Below are 19,548 nucleotides of genomic sequence, written 5' to 3'. Positions count from 1 at the left end.
TAAGGAATCTTTACTTTTACTCAAGTATGACAATTAGGTACTTTTCCCACAGCTGTAAATCTGTGAATGTATTGTAATGCTAAAACAATATATAAACTTCCTTCATTTTCCTGAACCCCAGTTGCCTTGGCAGCAGCTAATGGGGATCATAATAATTAGAAATACAAATATACCGTACCTAGACCTGTAAACAGACTCTACCGTACCTAGACCTGTAAACAGACTCTACCGTACCTAGACTCTACCGTACCTAGACCTGTAAACAGACTCTACCGTACCTAGACCTGTAAACAGACTCTACCGTACCTAGACCTGTAAACAGACTCTACCGTACCTAGACCTGTAAACAGACTCTACCGTATCTAGACTCTACCGTACCTAGACCTGTAAACAGACTCTACCGTATCTAGACTCTACCGTACCTAGACCTGTAAACAGACAGAGGAAAAGGGTGCTGTTGACACACTACCATTCAAATGTTTGGGGTCACAATTTTTTCTTCATTTTTTGTCCATTAACATAACGTAACATTTATCAGAAATACAGTGTAGACATTGTTAATGTTGTAAATGACTATTGTAGCTGGAAATGGCTGATGTTTTATGGAATATCTACATAGGTGTACAGAGGCCCATTATCAGCAGCCATCACTCCTGTGTTCCAATGGAACGTGGTGTTAGCTAATCCAAGTTTATCATTTTAAAAAGGTTGTAAAGGCCAAAAGTGTCACACACACTACCCAAAAAAGTAATTTAATGTGTTCGTCCAGAATGATTGCAGTAGGTCCATCTACTCATTCCTTAAAATGTTGACAAATAGATACAATTTGCTACAGTCCTCGCCATACATTGATGTGTTTAGAGAAGGTTGGACATTGCTTTTGTTGCACTGCAGCCATCTAGCTAAATGACCATACAACTTGCTAACTACCTTATTAGCCTGCTAGCTAACAGAGCAAGGAACTGTAGCTATTAGTTGATAGGACGCAATCACCACGTACAGAACCAGTCAAAAGTTTGGACACACCTTCTCATTCAAAGGTTTTTCTTTATTTGGACTATTTTCTACATTGTAGAATAATAGTGAAGACATCAACAACTATGAAATAACACATATGGAATCATGTAGTAACCCCCCAAAATATTTGAGATTCCTCAAAGTAGCCACCGTTTCCCTTGATGACAGCTTTGCACACTCTTGGCATTCTCTCAACCAGCTTCATGAGGTAGTCACCTGGAATGCATTTCTATTAACAGGTGTGCCTTGTTAAAAGTTAATTTGTGGAATTTCTTTCCATCTTAATGCGTTTGAGCCAATCAGTTGTGTTGTGACAAGGTAGGGGTGGTATACAGAACATAGCCCTATTTGGTAAAATACCAAGTCCATATTATGGCAAGAACAGTTCAAATAAGCAAAGAGAAACAACAGTCCATCATTACTTTAAGACATGACGGTCAGTCAATCCTGAAAAGTTTCTTCAAGTGCAGTCGCAAAAACCATCAAGCGCTATGATGAAACTGGCTCTCATGAGGACCGCCACAGGAAAGACCCAGAGTTACCTCTGCTGCAGAGGATAAGTTACCAGCCTCAGAAATTGCAGCCCAAATAAATGCTTCACAGAGTTCAAGTTCAGAGGAGACTGCATGAATCAGGCCTTCATGGTTGAATTGCTGCAAAGAAAACACTACTATAGGACACCAATAATAAGAAGAGACTTGCTTGGGTCACGAAACACGAGCAATGGACATTAGACCGGTGGAAATTTGTCCTTTGGTCTGAAGAGTCCAAATGTGAGATTTTTGGTTCCAACCACAGTGTCTTTGTGGGATGCAGAGTAGGTAAACTGATGATCTATGCATGTGTAGTTCTCACCGTGAAGCATGGAGGAGGAGGTGTGGGGGTGCTTTGCTGGTGACACTGTCTGTGATTTATTTAGAATTCAAGGCATACTTAACCCGCATGGCTACCACAGCATTCTACAGCGATACGCCATCCCATCTGGTTTGCGCTTAGTGGGGCTATCATTTGCTTTCAACAGGACAATAACACAACACACCTCCAGGCTGTGTAAGGGCTATTTGACCAAGAAGGAGAGTGATGGAGTTCTGCGTCAGATGACCTGGCCTCCACATTAAACCCAATCTCAACCCAATTGAGATGGTTTGGGATGAGTTGAACCGCAGAGTGAAGGAAAAGCAGCCAACAAGTGCTCAGCATATGAAGGGAACTCCTTCAAGACGGTTGGAAAAGCATTCCAGGTGAAGCTGGTTGAGAGAAAGATAATGCCAAGCGTGTGCAAAGCTGTCATCAAGGCAAATGGTGGCTACTTTGAAGAATCTAAAATACAAAACATATTTTGATTGTTTAACACTTTTTGGTTACTACATGATTCCATATGTGTTATTTCATAGTTTAGATTTCTTCACTATTACTCTACAATGTAGAAAGTAGTAAAAATATAGAAAAACTCTTGAATGAGTAGGTGTGTCCAAACTGTTGACTGGTACTGTATATCTAACTCAATAAGTTTCAAGGTTTAGAAGTCAGGTTCCTCAGAAGACTTCAGCCTCAGAGAGGGTTAGGGGTCAGGTTCCTCAGAAGACGCCAGCAGCAGAGAGGGTTAGGGGTCAGGTTCCTCAGAAGACGTCAGCCTCAGAGAGGGTTAGGGGTCAGGTTCCTCAGAAGACGTCAGCCTCAGAGAGAGTTAGGGGTCAGGTTCCTCAGAAGACTTCAGCCTCAGAGAGGGTTAGGGGTCAGGTTCCTCAGAAGACTTCAGCCTCAGAGAGGGTTAGGGGTCAGGTTCCTCAGAAGACGTCAGCCTCAGAGAGGGTTAGGGGTCAGGTTCCTCAGAAGACGTCAGCCTCAGAGAGGGTTAGGGGTCAGGTTCCTCAGAAGACGCCAGCAGCAGAGAGGGTTAGGGGTCAGGTTCCTCAGAAGACGCCAGCCTCAGTGAGTAGTGTATTGGCCTCCAGCAGCATTCCTTTGGCGTAGACCCGTACGGTGTAGAAGATAGTGAGGAAGTCCTGTGTGCTGAACAGAGTGTCTGCCAGGGCGAAGCCCAGGGTGGAGGGGATGAATCCTCTGCCGTACTCCACCATCCACGTCCCAGCACTCCACTGGACAGAGGTCGCCTCGCCTACCGTGTGGACTATCGTGTCACCTGTCAACACACACACACCTGTCAACACACACACCTGACACAGAAGATGCTACAAAGTAGGCCCACTCCACCTTACTAGTAGGTAGGCTAGTTGACTTTGACATGTTAGTCATTTAGAGCCACTTACAGTAGTGAGTCATTTAGCAGACTCTCTGATCCAGAGCCACTACAGTAGGGAGTCATTTAGCAGACTCTCTGATCCAGAGCCACTACAGTAGTGAGTCATTTAGCAGACTCTCTTATCCAGAGTCACTACAGTAGTGAGTCATTTAGCAGACTCTCTGATCCAGAGCCACTACAGTAGTGAGTCATTCAGCAGACTCTCTGATCCAGAGACACTACAGTAGTGAGTCATTTAGCAGACTCTCTGATCCAGAGATACATACAGTAGTGAGTCATTTAGCAGACTCTCTGATCCAGAGCCACTACAGTAGTGAGTCATTTAGCAGACTCTCTGATCCAGAGCCACTACAGTAGTGAGTCATTTAGCAGACTCTCTGATCCAGAGCCACTACAGTAGTGAGTCATTTAGCAGACTCTCTGATCCAGAGCCACTTACAAGAGCAATTAGGATGAAGTGCCTTGCTCAAGAGCACATTGACAGATTTTCCCCCCCCGTCAGCTCAGAGACCTGAAGTTACTGACCATACACTCGTAACCACGAGGCTACCTGCCTCACCTCATTGACCTGTGTTTGACCTGGGTAGAACAGCTGTAGTATCTACATTTATACATTTAAATATAGAATTGAATAGGATCTCTGTGGTCTTACCTGGATAGTACATTTCACTCTTCGTTGATCCCTCCTTCCACTGCCTGAAGGTCCCAGAGATGATGGTGTCTGATATTTCAGCCCAGTAACGACCTTAAGACAATTTTATCAAGTTAATAACAAAACAGGAGGACCGGAGTGATACGCTGGAGGATAGAAGACGTTAAGAATGAGGAAAGACTGATCATGTGACCCAAATGCACCCTATTCCCCTCATAGGGCACTACTTAAAGGGCACTACTCATAGGGCACTACTCATAGGGCACTACTCATAGGGCACTACTCATAGGGCACTACTCATAGGGCACTACTCATAGGGGTGGCAGGTAGCCTAGTGGTTAGAGCGTTGGGTCAGTAACCAGCAGGTAGCCTAGTGGTTAGAGTGTTGGGCCAGTAACCAGCAGGTAGCCTAGTGGTTAGAGCGTTGGGCCAGTAACCAGCAGGTAGCCTAGTGGTTAGAGAGTTGGACCAGTAACTAGCAGGTAGCCTAGTGGTTAGAGCGTTGGACTAGTAACCAGCAGGTAGCCTAGTGGTTACAGAGTTGGGCCAGTAACCAGCAGGTAGCCTAGTGGTTAGAGTGTTGGACTAGTAACTAGCAGGTAGCCTAGTGGTTAGAGTGTTGGACTAGTAACTAGCAGGTAGCCTAGTGGTTAGAGCGTTGGACTAGTAACTAGCAGGTAGCCTAGTGGTTAGAGCGTTGGACTAGTAACCAGCAGGTAGCCTAGTGGTTAGAGCGTTGGACCAGTAACCAGCAGGTAGCCTAGTGGTTAGAGCGTTGGGCCAGTAACCAGCAGGTAGCCTAGTGGTTAGAGCGTTGGGCCAGTAACCAGCAGGTAGCCTAGTGGTTAGAGTGTTGGGCCAGTAACCAGCAGGTAGCCTAGTGGTTAGAGCGTTGGACTAGTAACCAGCAGGTAGCCTAGTGGTTAGAGTGTTGGACTAGTAACTAGCAGGTAGCCTAGTGGTTAGAGTGTTGGACTAGTAACTAGCAGGTAGCCTAGTGGTTAGAGTGTTGGACTAGTAACCAGCAGGTAGCCTAGTGGTTAGAGTGTTGGACTAGTAACTAGCAGGTAGCCTAGTGGTTAGAGTGTTGGACTAGTAACCAGCAGGTAGCCTAGTGGTTACAGGGTTGGGCCAGTAACCAGCAGGTAGCCTAGTGGTTAGAGCGTTGGGCCAGTAACCAGCAGGTAGCCTAGTGGTTAGAGTGTTGGGCCAGTAACCAGCAGGTAGCCTAGTGGTTAGAGCGTTGGACTAGTAACCAGCAGGTAGCCTAGTGGTTACAGAGTTGGACCAGTAACCAGCAGGTAGCCTAGTGGTTAGAGCGTTGGGCCAGTAACCAGCAGGTAGCCTAGTGGTTAGAACATTGGGCCAGTAACCAGCAGGTAGCCTAGTGGTTAGAGTGTTGGGCCAGTAACCAGCAGGTAGCCTAGTGGTTAGAGTGTTGGACTAGTAACTAGCAGGTAGCCTAGTGGTTAGAGCGTTGGACTAGTAACCAGCAGGTAGCCTAGTGGTTAGAGCGTTGGACTAGTAACCAGCAGGTAGCCTAGTGGTTACAGAGTTGGGCCAGTAACCAGCAGGTAGCCTAGTGGTTAGAGTGTTGGGCCAGTAACCAGCAGGTAGTCTAGTGGTTAGAGCGTTGGGCCAGTAACTAGCAGGTAGACTAGTGGTTAGAGCGTTGGGCCAGTAACTAGCAGGTAGACTAGTGGTTAGAGCGTTGGACTAGTAACCAGCAGGTAGCCTAGTGGTTACAGAGTTGGGCCAGTAACCAGCAGGTAGACTAGTGGTTACAGAGTTGGGCCAGTAACTAGCAGGTAGCCTAGTGGTTAGAGTGTTGGACTAGTAACCAGCAGGTAGCCTAGTGGTTAGAGTGTTGGACTAGTAACTAGCAGGTAGCCTAGTGGTTACAGGGTTGGGCCAGTAACCAGCAGGTAGCCTAGTGGTTAGTGTGTTGGGCCAATAACCAGCAGGTAGCCTAGTGGTTACAGAGTTGGACCAGTAACCAGCAGGTAGCCTAGTGGTTAGAGTGTTGGGCCAGTAACCAGCAGGTAGCCTAGTGGTTACAGAGGTGGGAAAGTAACTAGCAGGTAGCCTAGTGGTTACAGAGTTGGGCCAGTAACCAGCAGGTAGCCTAGTGGTTAGAGTGTTGGGCCAGTAACCAGCAGGTAGCCTAGTGGTTAGAGTGTTGGGCCAGTAACCAGCAGGTAGCCTAGTGGTTAGAGTGTTGGGTCAGTAACCAGCAGGTAGCCTAGTGGTTAGAGTGTTGGGTCAGTAACTAGCAGGTAGCCTAGTGGTTAGAGTGTTGGGCCAGTAACCAGCAGGTAGCCTAGTGGTTAGAGTGTTGGGCCAGTAACCAGCAGGTAGCCTAGTGGTTAGAGTGTTGGGTCAGTAACCAGCAGGTAGCCTAGTTGTTACAGAGTTGGACCAGTAACTAGCAGGTAGCCTAGTGGTTAGAGTGTTGGGCCAGTAACCAGCAGGTAGCCTAGTGGTTACAGAGGTGGGAAAGTAACTAGCAGGTAGCCTAGTGGTTAGAGCGTTGGACTAGTAACCAGCAGGTAGCCTAGTGGTTAGAGTGTTGGGCCAGTAACCAGCAGGTAGCCTAGTGGTTACAGAGGTGGGAAAGTAACTAGCAGGTAGCCTAGTGGTTAGAGTGTTGGGCCAGTAACCAGCAGGTAGCCTAGTGGTTAGAGCGTTGGACTAGTAACCAGCAGGTAGCCTAGTGGTTACAGGGTTGGGCCAGTAACCAGCAGGTAGCCTAGTGGTTAGAGCGTTGGACTAGTAACCAGCAGGTAGCCTAGTGGTTAGAGTGTTGGGCCAGTAACCAGCAGGTAGCCTAGTGGTTAGAGCGTTGGACTAGTAACCAGCAGGTAGCCTAGTGGTTACAGGGTTGGGCCAGTAACCAGCAGGTAGCCTAGTGGTTACAGGGTTGGGCCAGTAACCAGCAGGTAGCCTAGTGGTTACAGAGTTGGACCAGTAACCAGCAGGTAGCCTAGTGGTTAGAGCGTTGGGCCAGTAACCAGCAGGTAGCCTAGTGGTTACAGAGTTGGGCCAGTAACCAGCAGGTAGCCTAGTGGTTAGAGCGTTGGACTAGTAACCAGCAGGTAGCCTAGTGGTTAGAGTGTTGGGCCAGTAACCAGCAGGTAGCCTAGTGGTTACAGAGTTGGGTCAGTAACTAGCAGGTAGCCTAGTGGTTAGAGCGTTGGGCCAGTAACCAGCAGGTACCCTAGTGGTTACAGAGTTGGGCCAGTAACCAGCAGGTAGCCTAGTGGTTACAGATTTGGGCCAGTAACCAGCAGGTAGCCTAGTGGTTACAGAGTTGGACTAGTAACCAGCAGGTAGCCTAGTGGTTAGAGCGTTGGGCCAGTAACTAGCAGGTAGCCTAGTGGTTACAGAGTTGGACCAGTAACCAGCAGGTAGCCTAGTGGTTAGAGTGTTGGGCCAGTAACCAGCAGGTAGCCTAGTGGTTACAGATTTGGGCCAGTAACCAGCAGGTAGCCTAGTGGTTAGAGTGGAGAGTTGGTACAGTAACCAGCAGGTAGCCTAGTGGTTAGAGCGTTGGACTAGTAACCAGCAGGTAGCCTAGTGGTTAGAGCGTTGGACCAGTAACCAGCAGGTAGCCTAGTGGTTACAGAGTTGGGCCAGTAACCAGCAGGTAGACTAGTGGTTAGAGCGTTGGACTAGTAACCAGCAGGTAGCTTAGTGGTTAGAGCGTTGGGCCAGTAACCAGCAGGTAGCCTAGTGGTTAGAGCGTTGGACTAGTAACCAGCAGGTAGCCTAGTGGTTACAGAGTTGGGCCAGTAACCAGCAGGTAGCCTAGTGGTTAGAGCGTTGGGCCAGTAACCAGCAGGTAGCCGAGTGGTTAGAACATTGGGCCAGTAACCAGCAGGTAGCCTAGTGGTTAGAACATTGGGCCAGTAACCAGCAGGTAGCCTAGTGGTTACAGAGTTGGGCCAGTAACCAGCAGGTAGCCTAGTGGTTAGAGCGTTGGACTAGTAACCAGCAGGTAGCCTAGTGGTTAGAGCGTTGGGCCAGTAACCAGCAGGTAGCCTAGTGGTTAGAGCGTTGGACCAGTAACCAGCAGGTAGCCTAGTGGTTAGAGCGTTGGACCAGTAACCAGCAGGTAGCCTAGTGGTTAGAGCGTTGGACCAGTAACCAGCAGGTAGCCTAGTGGTTAGAGCGTTGGGCCAGTAACCAGCAGGTAGCCTAGTGGTTAGAGCGTTGGGCCAGTAACCAGCAGGTAGCCTAGTGGTTACAGAGTTGGGCCAGTAACCAGCAGGTAGACTAGTGGTTAGAGCGTTGGGCCAGTAACCAGCAGGTAGCCTAGTGGTTAGAGCGTTGGGCCAGTAACCAGCAGGTAGCCTAGTGGTTACAGAGTTGGGCCAGTAACCAGCAGGTAGCCTAGTGGTTAGAGTGTTGGGCCAGTAACCAGCAGGTAGCCTAGTGGTTAGAGCGTTGGGCCAGTAACCAGCAGGTAGCCTAGTGGTTAGAACATTGGGCCAGTAGCCAGCAGGTAGCCTAGTGGTTAGAGTGTTGGGCCAGTAACCAGCAGGTAGCCTAGTGGTTACAGAGTTGGGCCAGTAACCAGCAGGTAGCCTAGTGGTTAGAGCGTTGGACTAGTAACCAGCAGGTAGCCTAGTGGTTAGAGCATTGGGCCAGTAACCAGCAGGTAGCCTAGTGGTTAGAGTGGAGAGTTGGTACAGTAACCAGCAGGTAGCCTAGTGGTTACAGAGTTGGGCCAGTAACCAGCAGGTAGCCTAGTGGTTAGAGTGGAGAGTTGGTACAGTAACCAGCAGGTAGCCTAGTGGTTAGAGCGTTGGGCCAGTAACCAGCAGGTAGCCTAGTGGTTAGAACATTGGGCCAGTAACCAGCAGGTAGCCTAGTGGTTAGAGAGTTGGGTCAGTAACTAGCAGGTAGCCTAGTTGTTACAGAGTTGGGAAAGTAACTAGCAGGTAGCCTAGTGGTTACAGAGTTGGGCCAGTAACCAGCAGGTAGCCTAGTGGTTACAGAGTTGGACCAGTAACCAGCAGGGAGCCTAGTGGTTAGAGCGTTGGGTTACAGAGTTGGGCCAGTAACCAGCAGGTAGCCTAGTGGTTAGAGCGTTGGACTAGTAACCAGCAGGTAGCCTAGTGGTTAGAGCGTTGGACTAGTAACCAGCAGGTAGCCTAGTGGTTAGAGCGTTGGGCCAGTAACCAGCAGGTAGCCTAGTGGTTAGAGCGTTGGACCAGTAACCAGCAGGTAGCCTAGTGGTTACAGAGTTGGGCCAGTAACCAGCAGGTAGCCTAGTGGTTAGAGCGTTGGGCCAGTAACCAGCAGGTAGACTAGTGGTTAGAGCGTTGGGCCAGTAACCAGCAGGTACCCTAGTGGTTAGAGCGTTGGGCCAGTAACCAGCAGGTAGCCTAGTGGTTACAGAGTTGGGCCAGTAACCAGCAGGTAGCCTAGTGGTTAGAGTGTTGGGCCAGTAACCAGCAGGTAGCCTAGTGGTTAGAGCGTTGGGCCAGTAACCAGCAGGTAGCCTAGTGGTTAGAACATTGGGCCAGTAACCAGCAGGTAGCCTAGTGGTTAGAGTGTTGGGCCAGTAACCAGCAGGTAGCCTAGTGGTTACAGAGTTGGGCCAGTAACCAGCAGGTAGTAACCAGCAGGTAGCCTAGTGGTTAGAGCATTGGGCCAGTAACCAGCAGGTAGCCTAGTGGTTAGAGTGGAGAGTTGGTACAGTAACCAGCAGGTAGCCTAGTGGTTACAGAGTTGGGCCAGTAACCAGCAGGTAGCCTAGTGGTTAGAGTGTTGGGCCAGTAACCAGCAGGTAGCCTAGTGGTTAGAGCGTTGGACCAGTAACCAGCAGGTAGCCTAGTGGTTAGAGTGTTGGGCCAGTAACCAGCAGGTAGCCTAGTGGTTAGAGTGTTGGGCCAGTAACCAGCAGGTAGCCTAGTGGTTAGAGCGTTGGACTAGTAACCAGCAGGTAGCCTAGTGGTTAGAGTGTTGGGTCAGTAACTAGCAGGTAGCCTAGTGGTTACAGAGTTGGGCCAGTAACCAGCAGGTAGCCTAGTGGTTACAGAGTTGGGCCAGTAACCAGCAGGTAGCCTAGTGGTTAGAGCGTTGGACCAGTAACCAGCAGGTAGCCTAGTGGTTAGAGCGTTGGACTAGTAACCAGCAGGTAGCCTAGTGGTTAGAGCGTTGGGCCAGTAACCAGCAGGTAGCCTAGTGGTTAGAGCGTTGGGCCAGTAACCAGCAGGTAGCCTAGTGGTTACAGAGTTGGGCCAGTAACCAGCAGGTAGCCTAGTGGTTAGAGCGTTGGACTAGTAACCAGCAGGTAGCCTAGTGGTTAGAGTGTTGGGCCAGTAACCAGCAGGTAGCCTAGTGGTTAGAGCGTTGGACTAGTAACCAGCAGGTAGCCTAGTGGTTAGAACATTGGGCCAGTAACCAGCAGGTAGCCTAGTGGTTAGAACATTGGGCCAGTAACCAGCAGGTAGCCTAGTGGTTAGAGTGTTGGGCCAGTAACCAGCAGGTAGCCTAGTGGTTAGAGCGTTGGACTAGTAACCAGCAGGTAGCCTAGTGGTTAGAACATTGGGCCAGTAACCAGCAGGTAGCCTAGTGGTTAGAACATTGGGCCAGTAACCAGCAGGTAGCCTAGTGGTTAGAGTGTTGGGCCAGTAACCAGCAGGTAGCCTAGTGGTTAGAGCGTTGGGCCAGTAACCAGCAGGTAGCCTAGTGGTTACAGAGTTGGACCAGTAACCAGCAGGTAGCCTAGTGGTTACAGAGTTGGACCAGTAACCAGCAGGTAGCCTAGTGGTTACAGAGTTGGACCAGTAACCAGCAGGTAGCCTAGTGGTTACAGAGTTGGACCAGTAACCAGCAGGTAGCCTAGTGGTTACAGAGTTGGACCAGTAACCAGCAGGTAGCCTAGTGGTTAGAGCGTTGGGCCAGTAACCAGCAGGTAGCCTAGTGGTTAGAGCGTTGGACTAGTAACTAGCAGGTAGCCTAGTGGTTAGAGCGTTGGACCAGTAACCAGCAGGTAGTCTAGTGGTTACAGAGTTGGACCAGTAACCAGCAGGTAGCCTAGTGGTTAGAGCGTTGGACCAGTAACCAGCAGGTAGCCTAGTGGTTAGAGTGTTGGACTAGTAACCAGCAGGTAGCCTAGTGGTTAGAGCGTTGGACTAGTAACCAGCAGGTAGCCTAGTGGTTAGAGCGTTGGACTAGTAACCAGCAGGTAGCCTAGTGGTTACAGAGTTGGGCCAGTAACCAGCAGGTAGCCTAGTGGTTAGAGCGTTGGACCAGTAACCAGCAGGTAGCCTAGTGGTTAGAGCGTTGGACTAGTAACCAGCAGGTAGCCTAGTGGTTAGAGCGTTGGGCCAGTAACCAGCAGGTAGCCTAGTGGTTAGAGCGTTGGGCCAGTAACCAGCAGGTAGCCTAGTGGTTACAGAGTTGGGCCAGTAACCAGCAGGTAGCCTAGTGGTTAGAGCGTTGGACTAGTAACCAGCAGGTAGCCTAGTGGTTAGAGTGTTGGGCCAGTAACCAGCAGGTAGCCTAGTGGTTAGAGCGTTGGACTAGTAACCAGCAGGTAGCCTAGTGGTTAGAACATTGGGCCAGTAACCAGCAGGTAGCCTAGTGGTTAGAACATTGGGCCAGTAACCAGCAGGTAGCCTAGTGGTTAGAGCGTTGGGCCAGTAACCAGCAGGTAGCCTAGTGGTTACAGAGTTGGACCAGTAACCAGCAGGTAGCCTAGTGGTTACAGAGTTGGACCAGTAACCAGCAGGTAGCCTAGTGGTTACAGAGTTGGACCAGTAACCAGCAGGTAGCCTAGTGGTTACAGAGTTGGACCAGTAACCAGCAGGTAGCCTAGTGGTTAGAGCGTTGGGCCAGTAACCAGCAGGTAGCCTAGTGGTTAGAGCGTTGGACTAGTAACTAGCAGGTAGCCTAGTGGTTAGAGCGTTGGACCAGTAACCAGCAGGTAGTCTAGTGGTTACAGAGTTGGACCAGTAACCAGCAGGTAGCCTAGTGGTTAGAGCGTTGGACCAGTAACCAGCAGGTAGCCTAGTGGTTAGAGTGTTGGACTAGTAACCAGCAGGTAGCCTAGTGGTTAGAGCGTTGGACTAGTAACCAGCAGGTAGCCTAGTGGTTAGAGCGTTGGACTAGTAACCAGCAGGTAGCCTAGTGGTTACAGAGTTGGGCCAGTAACCAGCAGGTAGCCTAGTGGTTAGAGCGTTGGACCAGTAACCAGCAGGTAGCCTAGTGGTTAGAGCGTTGGACTAGTAACCAGCAGGTAGCCTAGTGGTTAGAGCGTTGGGCCAGTAACCAGCAGGTAGCCTAGTGGTTAGAGCGTTGGGCCAGTAACCAGCAGGTAGCCTAGTGGTTACAGAGTTGGGCCAGTAACCAGCAGGTAGCCTAGTGGTTAGAGCGTTGGACTAGTAACCAGCAGGTAGCCTAGTGGTTAGAGTGTTGGGCCAGTAACCAGCAGGTAGCCTAGTGGTTAGAGCGTTGGACTAGTAACCAGCAGGTAGCCTAGTGGTTAGAACATTGGGCCAGTAACCAGCAGGTAGCCTAGTGGTTAGAACATTGGGCCAGTAACCAGCAGGTAGCCTAGTGGTTAGAGTGTTGGGCCAGTAACCAGCAGGTAGCCTAGTGGTTAGAGCGTTGGGCCAGTAACCAGCAGGTAGCCTAGTGGTTACAGAGTTGGACCAGTAACCAGCAGGTAGCCTAGTGGTTACAGAGTTGGACCAGTAACCAGCAGGTAGCCTAGTGGTTACAGAGTTGGACCAGTAACCAGCAGGTAGCCTAGTGGTTACAGAGTTGGACCAGTAACCAGCAGGTAGCCTAGTGGTTAGAGCGTTGGGCCAGTAACCAGCAGGTAGCCTAGTGGTTAGAGTGTTGGGCCAGTAACCAGCAGGTAGTCTAGTGGTTACAGAGTTGGACCAGTAACCAGCAGGTAGCCTAGTGGTTAGAGCGTTGGGCCAGTAACCAGCAGGTAGCCTAGTGGTTAGAGCGTTGGACCAGTAACCAGCAGGTAGTCTAGTGGTTACAGAGTTGGACCAGTAACCAGCAGGTAGCCTAGTGGTTAGAGCGTTGGGCCAGTAACCAGCAGGTAGCCTAGTGGTTAGAGCGTTGGACTAGTAACCAGCAGGTAGCCTAGTGGTTAGAGCGTTGGGCCAGTAACCAGCAGGTAGCCTAGTGGTTAGAGTGTTGGGCCAGTAACCAGCAGGTAGTCTAGTGGTTAGAGCGTTGGGCCAGTAACCAGCAGGTAGCCTAGTGGTTAGAGCGTTGGGCCAGTAACTAGCAGGTAGCCTAGTGGTTATAGAGTCGCATCACTGCCTGGTATTGCAACTCGGCATCCGTAACATAAGGTGATGCGTACGGCCCAATACATCAATGGTGGCAAGCTTTCTGCCATCCATGACCTATATACTAGGCAGTGTCCGAGGAAGGCCCTAACATTTGTCAGACTCCAGTCACCCAAGAGACTGTTCTCTCTGCTACCGCACGGCATTCGGTACCGGAGCACCAAGTCTAGGACCAAAAGGCTCCTGAACAGCTTCTACCCCCAAGTCATCAGACTCCTGAACAGCTCCTACCCCCAAGTCATCAGACTACTGAACAGCTTCTACCCCCAAGTCATCAGACTCCTGAACAGCTCCTACCCCCAAGCCATCAGACTACTGAACAGCTTCTACCCCCAATCCATCAGACTCCTGAACAGCTTCTACCCCCAAGCCATTACACTGCTGAACAGCTTCTACCCCCAAGCCATCAGACTGCTGAACAGCTTCTACCCCCAAGCCATTAGACTGCTGAACAGCTTCTACCCCCAAGCCATTAGACTGCTGAACAGCTTCTACCCCCAAGCCATCAGACTGCTGAACAGCTTCTACCCCCAAGCCATCAGACTGCTGAAATGCTTCTACCCCCAAGCCATCAGACTGCTGAAAAGCTTCTACCCCCAAGCCATCAGACTGCTGAACAGCTTCTACCCCCAAGCCATCAGACTGCTGAACAGCTTCTACCCCCAAGCCATCAGACTGCTGAAATGCTTCTACCCCCAAGCCATCAGACTGCTGAAAAGCTTCTACCCCCAAGCAATTAGACTGCTGAACAGGTTCTACCCCCAAGCCATCAGACTCCTGAACAGCTTCTACCCCCAAGCCATCAGACTCCTGAACAGCTTCTACCCCCAAGCCATCAGACTGCTGAACAGCTTCAAAACAACACCTATCATACTACTATGACTGACCCTGTAAAACAACACCTATCATACTACTATGACTGACCCTGTAAAACAACACCTATCATACTACTATGACCCTGTAAAACAACACCTATCATACTACTATGACTGACCCTGTAAAACACCACCTATCATACTACTATGACCCTGTAAAACAACACCTATCATACTACTATGACTGACCCTGTAAAACAACACATCATACCACTAGGACTGACCCTGTAAAACAACACCTATCATACTACTATGACTGACCCTGTAAAACAACACCTATCATACTACTATGACTGACCCTGTAAAACAACACCTATCATACTACTATGACTGACCCTGTAAAACAACACCTATCATACTACTATGACTGACCCTGTAAAACAACACCTATCATACTACTATGACTGACCCTGTACAACAACACCTATCATACTACTATGACTGACCCTGTAAAACAACACCTATCATACTACTATGACTGACCCTGTAAAACAACACCTATCATACTACTATGACCCTGTACAACAACACCTATCATACTACTATGACCGACCCTGTAAAACAACACATTACACTGCACCTATCATTTATTTCACCTTTATTTAACCAGGTAGGTCAGTTGAGAACAAGTTCTCATTTACAACTGCAACCTGGCCAAGATAAAGCAAAGCAGTGTGACACAAATAACAGAGTTACACATGGAATAAACAAGAATACAGTCAATAATACAACACAATAATAAATAAAATATAAATAATAAAATACCTATCATACTAGTATGACTGACCCTGTAAAACAACACATTACACTGCACCTATCCAGTGTATGGGGCGGCAGGTAGCCTAGTGGTTAGAGAGTTGGACTAGTCTGGACTCTTTTCTCTGTATATATCAATGATGTCGCTCTTGCTGCGGGTGATTCCCTGATCCACCTCTACGCAGACGACACTCCTTCGTGGCCTCCAACTGCTCTTAAACGCTAGTAAAACCAAATGCATGCTTTTCAACCGTTCGCTACACGCATCCGCCCGCACGACTAGCATCACCACCCTGGATTACCCACCACTGCGACCTGTATGCTCTAGTCGGCTGGCCCTCGCTACATATTCGTCGCCAGACCCACTGGCTCCAGGTAACCTATAAGTCCATGCTAGGTAAAGCTCCGCCTTATCTCAGCTTACTGGTCACGATAACAACACCCACCCGTAGCACGCGCTCCAGCAGGTATATTTCACTGGTCATCCCCAAAGCCAACTCCTCCTTTGGTCGCCTTTCCTTCCAGTTCTCTGCAGCCAATGACTGGAAGGAATTGCAAAAATCGCTGAAGCTGGAGACTTATATCTCCCTCACTAACTTTAAACATCAGCTATCTGAGCAGCTAACCGATCGCTGCAGCTGTACATAGTCCATCTGTAAATAGCCCACCCAATTTACCTACCTCATCCCCATACTGTTTTTATTTTATTTACTTTTCTGCTCTTTTGCACACCAGTATCTCTACTTGCACATCATCATCTGCTCATTTATCACTCCACTGTTAATCTGCTAAATTGTAATTATTCGCTACTATGGTCTATTTACTGCCTACCTCCTCACGCCTTTTGCACACATTGTATATAGACTCTTTTTTTTCTCTACTGTGTTATTGACTGTATGTTTGTTTACTCCATGTGTAACTCTGTGTTGTTGTCTGTTCACACTGCTTTGCTTTATCTTGGCCAGGTCGCAGTTGTAAATGAGAACTTGTTCTCAACTAGCCTACCTGGTTAAATAAAGGTGAAATAAAAATAAAGAAATAAAAAACTATAAGGTTGCAAGATCAAATCTCCGAGCTGACAAGTCTGTCGTTCTGCCCCTGAACAGGCAGTTAACCCACTGTTCCAAGGCCGTCATTGAAGATGAGAATTTGTTCTTAACTGACTTGCCGAGTTAAACAAAGGTAAAAATATGACAATACATGTTTGACTTATGACCAGGGCCCATAGAGGCAGTGTGTAGAGAGATCCTGACCTGAGTGTCCTCCGGTGTCCACGGCGGTGCCGAACAGCAGGACGTACTCAGTGAGCGAGGCGTGGAGCAGACACATGGACCCCATCCAGCCGCCTGCGTTGACAAACACCCACTGCAGGTCCTCGTCCGGCAGGATGTGACCCGGGTACTTCTTCCGCAGCTCCACCACCACCTTGGAGAAGGCCTGGTCGTGGTCCTGACCTGGAGGAGACATCATCAACACAGTTGGTTGGTCCTGGCCTCAAAAATCACATGTAGAGCAGTGATACATCAGTATTACCAGACATGAGAAAAAACAACTATGGAAGAGGTTTCTTGTCGACGGCAGTAAACTACACCTCATGTCGCATGTCCCTGACCTCGCTCTTATCAACGATGAACCCTCCAATTGTAAAAAGATAGCATGCTGGGGGCCTCCCGGGTGATGCAGTGGTCTAAGGCACTGCATCGCAGTGCTAGCTGGGCCACCAGAGATTCTGGGTTTGAGCCCAGTCTCTGTCGCAGCCGACCGGGAGGTCCATGGCGCGACGCTGGGCCGGGTTAGGGAGGGTTTGGTCGGCAGGGATATCCTCGCGCACTAGTGACTCCTGTGGCGGGCCGGGCGCAGTGCACGCTGACCAGGTCGCCAGGTGCACGGTGTTTCCTCCGACACATTGGTGCGGCTGGCTTCCGGGTTGGATGTGCGTTGTGTCAAGTAGCAGTGCGGCTCGGTTGGGTTCTGTTTCAGAGGACGCACGGCTCTCCACCTTCGCCTCTCCCGAGTCCGTAAGGGAGTTGCAGCGATGAGACAAGACTGTAAATACCAATTGGAAACCACGAAATTGGGGAGATAAAAGGGGTAAAAAAGACCAGAAAAGATAGCATGCTGATGTGAGCTCCTAGTCAAAACCATTTGGCTAGCATGTGGCTGGAACTAGATCTGGAAGGCTGGCATAATACAATTACAGCTAGCTAGCTACATGCTTGGGTCCAATCCTACAGACAGTTGTTGACCTGGCATAGCCAATCAACTAAGCTAGCTAGTTAACTTGTGGGTTATTGAAGCAATAAGACACCAGGAGGTGTGGTGTATGGCCAATATACCACGGCTATGCTGTTGGCTGTGTTGTTGGCTGTGTTGTTGGCTGTGTTGTTGGCTGTGTTGTTGGCTGTGTTGTTGGCTGTGTTGTTGGCTGTGTTGTTGGCTGTGTTGTTGGCTGTGTTGTTGGCTGTGTTGTTGGCTGTGCTGTTGGCTGTGCTGTTGGCTGTGCTGTTGGCTGTGCTGTTGGCTGTGCTGTTGGCTGTGTTGTTGGCTGTGTTGTTGGCTGTGTTGTTGGCTGTGCTGTTGGCTGTGCTGTTGGCTGTGCTGTTGGCTGTGCTGTTGGCTGTGCTGTTGGCTGTGCTGTTGGCTGTGCTGTTGGCTAGCTAGCGATAAGAACGTTGCCAGCCAGTACGGCATTGTAACATTTAGAACGAATGACTGGGTCGCGTCCATAGATACAGAACACAAAGACTGAACGACTGGGTCGCGTCCATAGATACAGAACACAGACTGGGTCACGTCCATAGATACAGAACACAGACTGAACGACTGGGTCACGTCCATAGATACAGAACACAGACTGGGTCACGTCCATAGATACAGAACACAGACTGAACGACTGGGTCACGTCCATAGATACAGAACACAGACTGGGTCACGTCCATAGATACAGAACACAGACTGAACGACTGGGTCGCGTCCATAGATACAGAACACAAAGACTGAACGACTGGGTCGCGTCCACAGATACAGAACACAAAGACTGAACGACCGGGTCGAGTCCATAGATACAGAACACAAAGACTGAACGACTGGGTCGCGTCCATAGATACAGAACACAAAGACTGAACGACTGGGTCGCATCCCATAGATACAGAACACAGACTGAACGACTGGGTCGCATCCCATAGATACAGAACAACGACTGAACGACTGGGTCACGTCCATAGATACAGAACACAAAGACTGAACGACTGGGTCGCGTCCATAGATACAGAACACAAAGACTGAACGACTGGGTCGCGTCCACAGATACAGAACACAAAGACTGAACGACTGGGTCTCGTCTATAGATACAGAACACAAAGACTGAACGACTGGGTCTCGTCTATAGATACAGAACACAAAGACTGAACGACTGGGTCTCGTCTATAGATACAGAACACAAAGACTGAACGACTGGGTCTCGTCTATAGATACAGAACACAAAGACTGAACGACTGGGTCTCGTCTATAGATACAGAACACAAAGACTGAACGACTGGGTCTCGTCTATAGATACAGAACACAAAGACTGAACGACTGGGTCTCGTCTATAGATACAGAACACAAAGACTGAACGACTGGGTCTCGTCTATAGATACAGAACACAAAGACTGAACGACTGGGTCTCGTCTATAGATACAGAACACAAAGACTGAACGACTGGGTCTCGTCTATAGATACAGAACACAAAGACTGAACGACTGGGTCGTCTTTCGACCAGCCGGCTTTGGTAACAACCCTAGCTTTGTGTCGGGACTATATCTTGTGGAAGGATGAAATAGTATGAATAAATTCTAACTAAAGTTGAATGAAAATATGTATTTGAATATGTTAGTAACCCGTTGTATAAAAGGCTTAGATGGCACTTCATTTCACTAGTCTTTCTCGTGATGTTAAGCTAACCATCACACATATCCATGTAATGATTAACTGGAGCGTATTCATTACGCAGATTATGTTATGAAACGTTTCTTCAACGGAGAGAACTATCTGAATTTGTCCAATAGAAACGTTTGCTGTTTGCCTCCGTGTAGTTCTTCCGTAATGAATGCTCCCGACTAGTCAACTACCAATTTACCTGCGTATCGCTTGGCCAGAATAGCAACCTCTTCCTTTGTGAAGACATAGTGTTTGTTGGCCATCCACTGCCGCAGGGACATCACTATCAACACAGACACTCCAGCCAGCACGACTAACTTCAACACTTTAGTTGTCCACGACATGACTGACATGGAGTGGTAGAACACCCCGACCAGACAAACAGACCTGTAAAGAGAACCAGTAAAGACAAGACGGAAGTCATGCGAAGGCGCCCATAGAGATAGATACATGACTCGTCTGTGTCATCATGGCGATTGACTTTATCTCCAGTTTGAACTAGTCCAGTTTCTCCCAAATGATTGGCTGATTCCTCTTGATGACCCTATTGGACATGACTTCAACCGGGTCACCAGGAGGGATCAGCCAATAAGGTTGGAAGTCCCACCCAGTTGACTACCAATGCTACAGCGAGCTTTCGACCACTAGAGACCTCTATCCTTCTCTATGGGGTAGGCGCCGTAACGTCACCGCGGAACTTCCTCCAACCGACAACGGTTTAAATCAACACACACAAGAGGA

At 49.0% G+C, this 19,548-nt stretch overlaps 1 protein-coding gene across 1 annotated transcript; it reads right to left on the bottom strand.

Moving 5' to 3' along the window:
• Window positions 1-736: 736 nt before the first annotated feature.
• On the bottom strand, window positions 737-19,274 carry sigmar1 (sigma non-opioid intracellular receptor 1). Its single transcript, XM_055861424.1, has 4 exons — window positions 19,007-19,274; window positions 16,143-16,343; window positions 3,933-4,025; window positions 737-3,160 (listed from the first exon to the last, which is right to left on the bottom strand). Exons 1-4 carry the CDS (start codon window positions 19,257-19,259, stop codon window positions 2,931-2,933), a joined length of 777 nt encoding a protein of 258 aa, XP_055717399.1. The 5' UTR covers window positions 19,260-19,274; the 3' UTR covers window positions 737-2,930.
• Between the last annotated feature and the right edge of the window lie 274 nt (window positions 19,275-19,548).

The sequence above is a fragment of the Salvelinus fontinalis genome, chromosome 2, assembly GCF_029448725.1.
Source record: "Salvelinus fontinalis isolate EN_2023a chromosome 2, ASM2944872v1, whole genome shotgun sequence".
Taxonomy (NCBI): domain Eukaryota; kingdom Metazoa; phylum Chordata; class Actinopteri; order Salmoniformes; family Salmonidae; genus Salvelinus; species Salvelinus fontinalis.
This window is presented reverse-complemented; position numbering and strand designations above follow the sequence as displayed.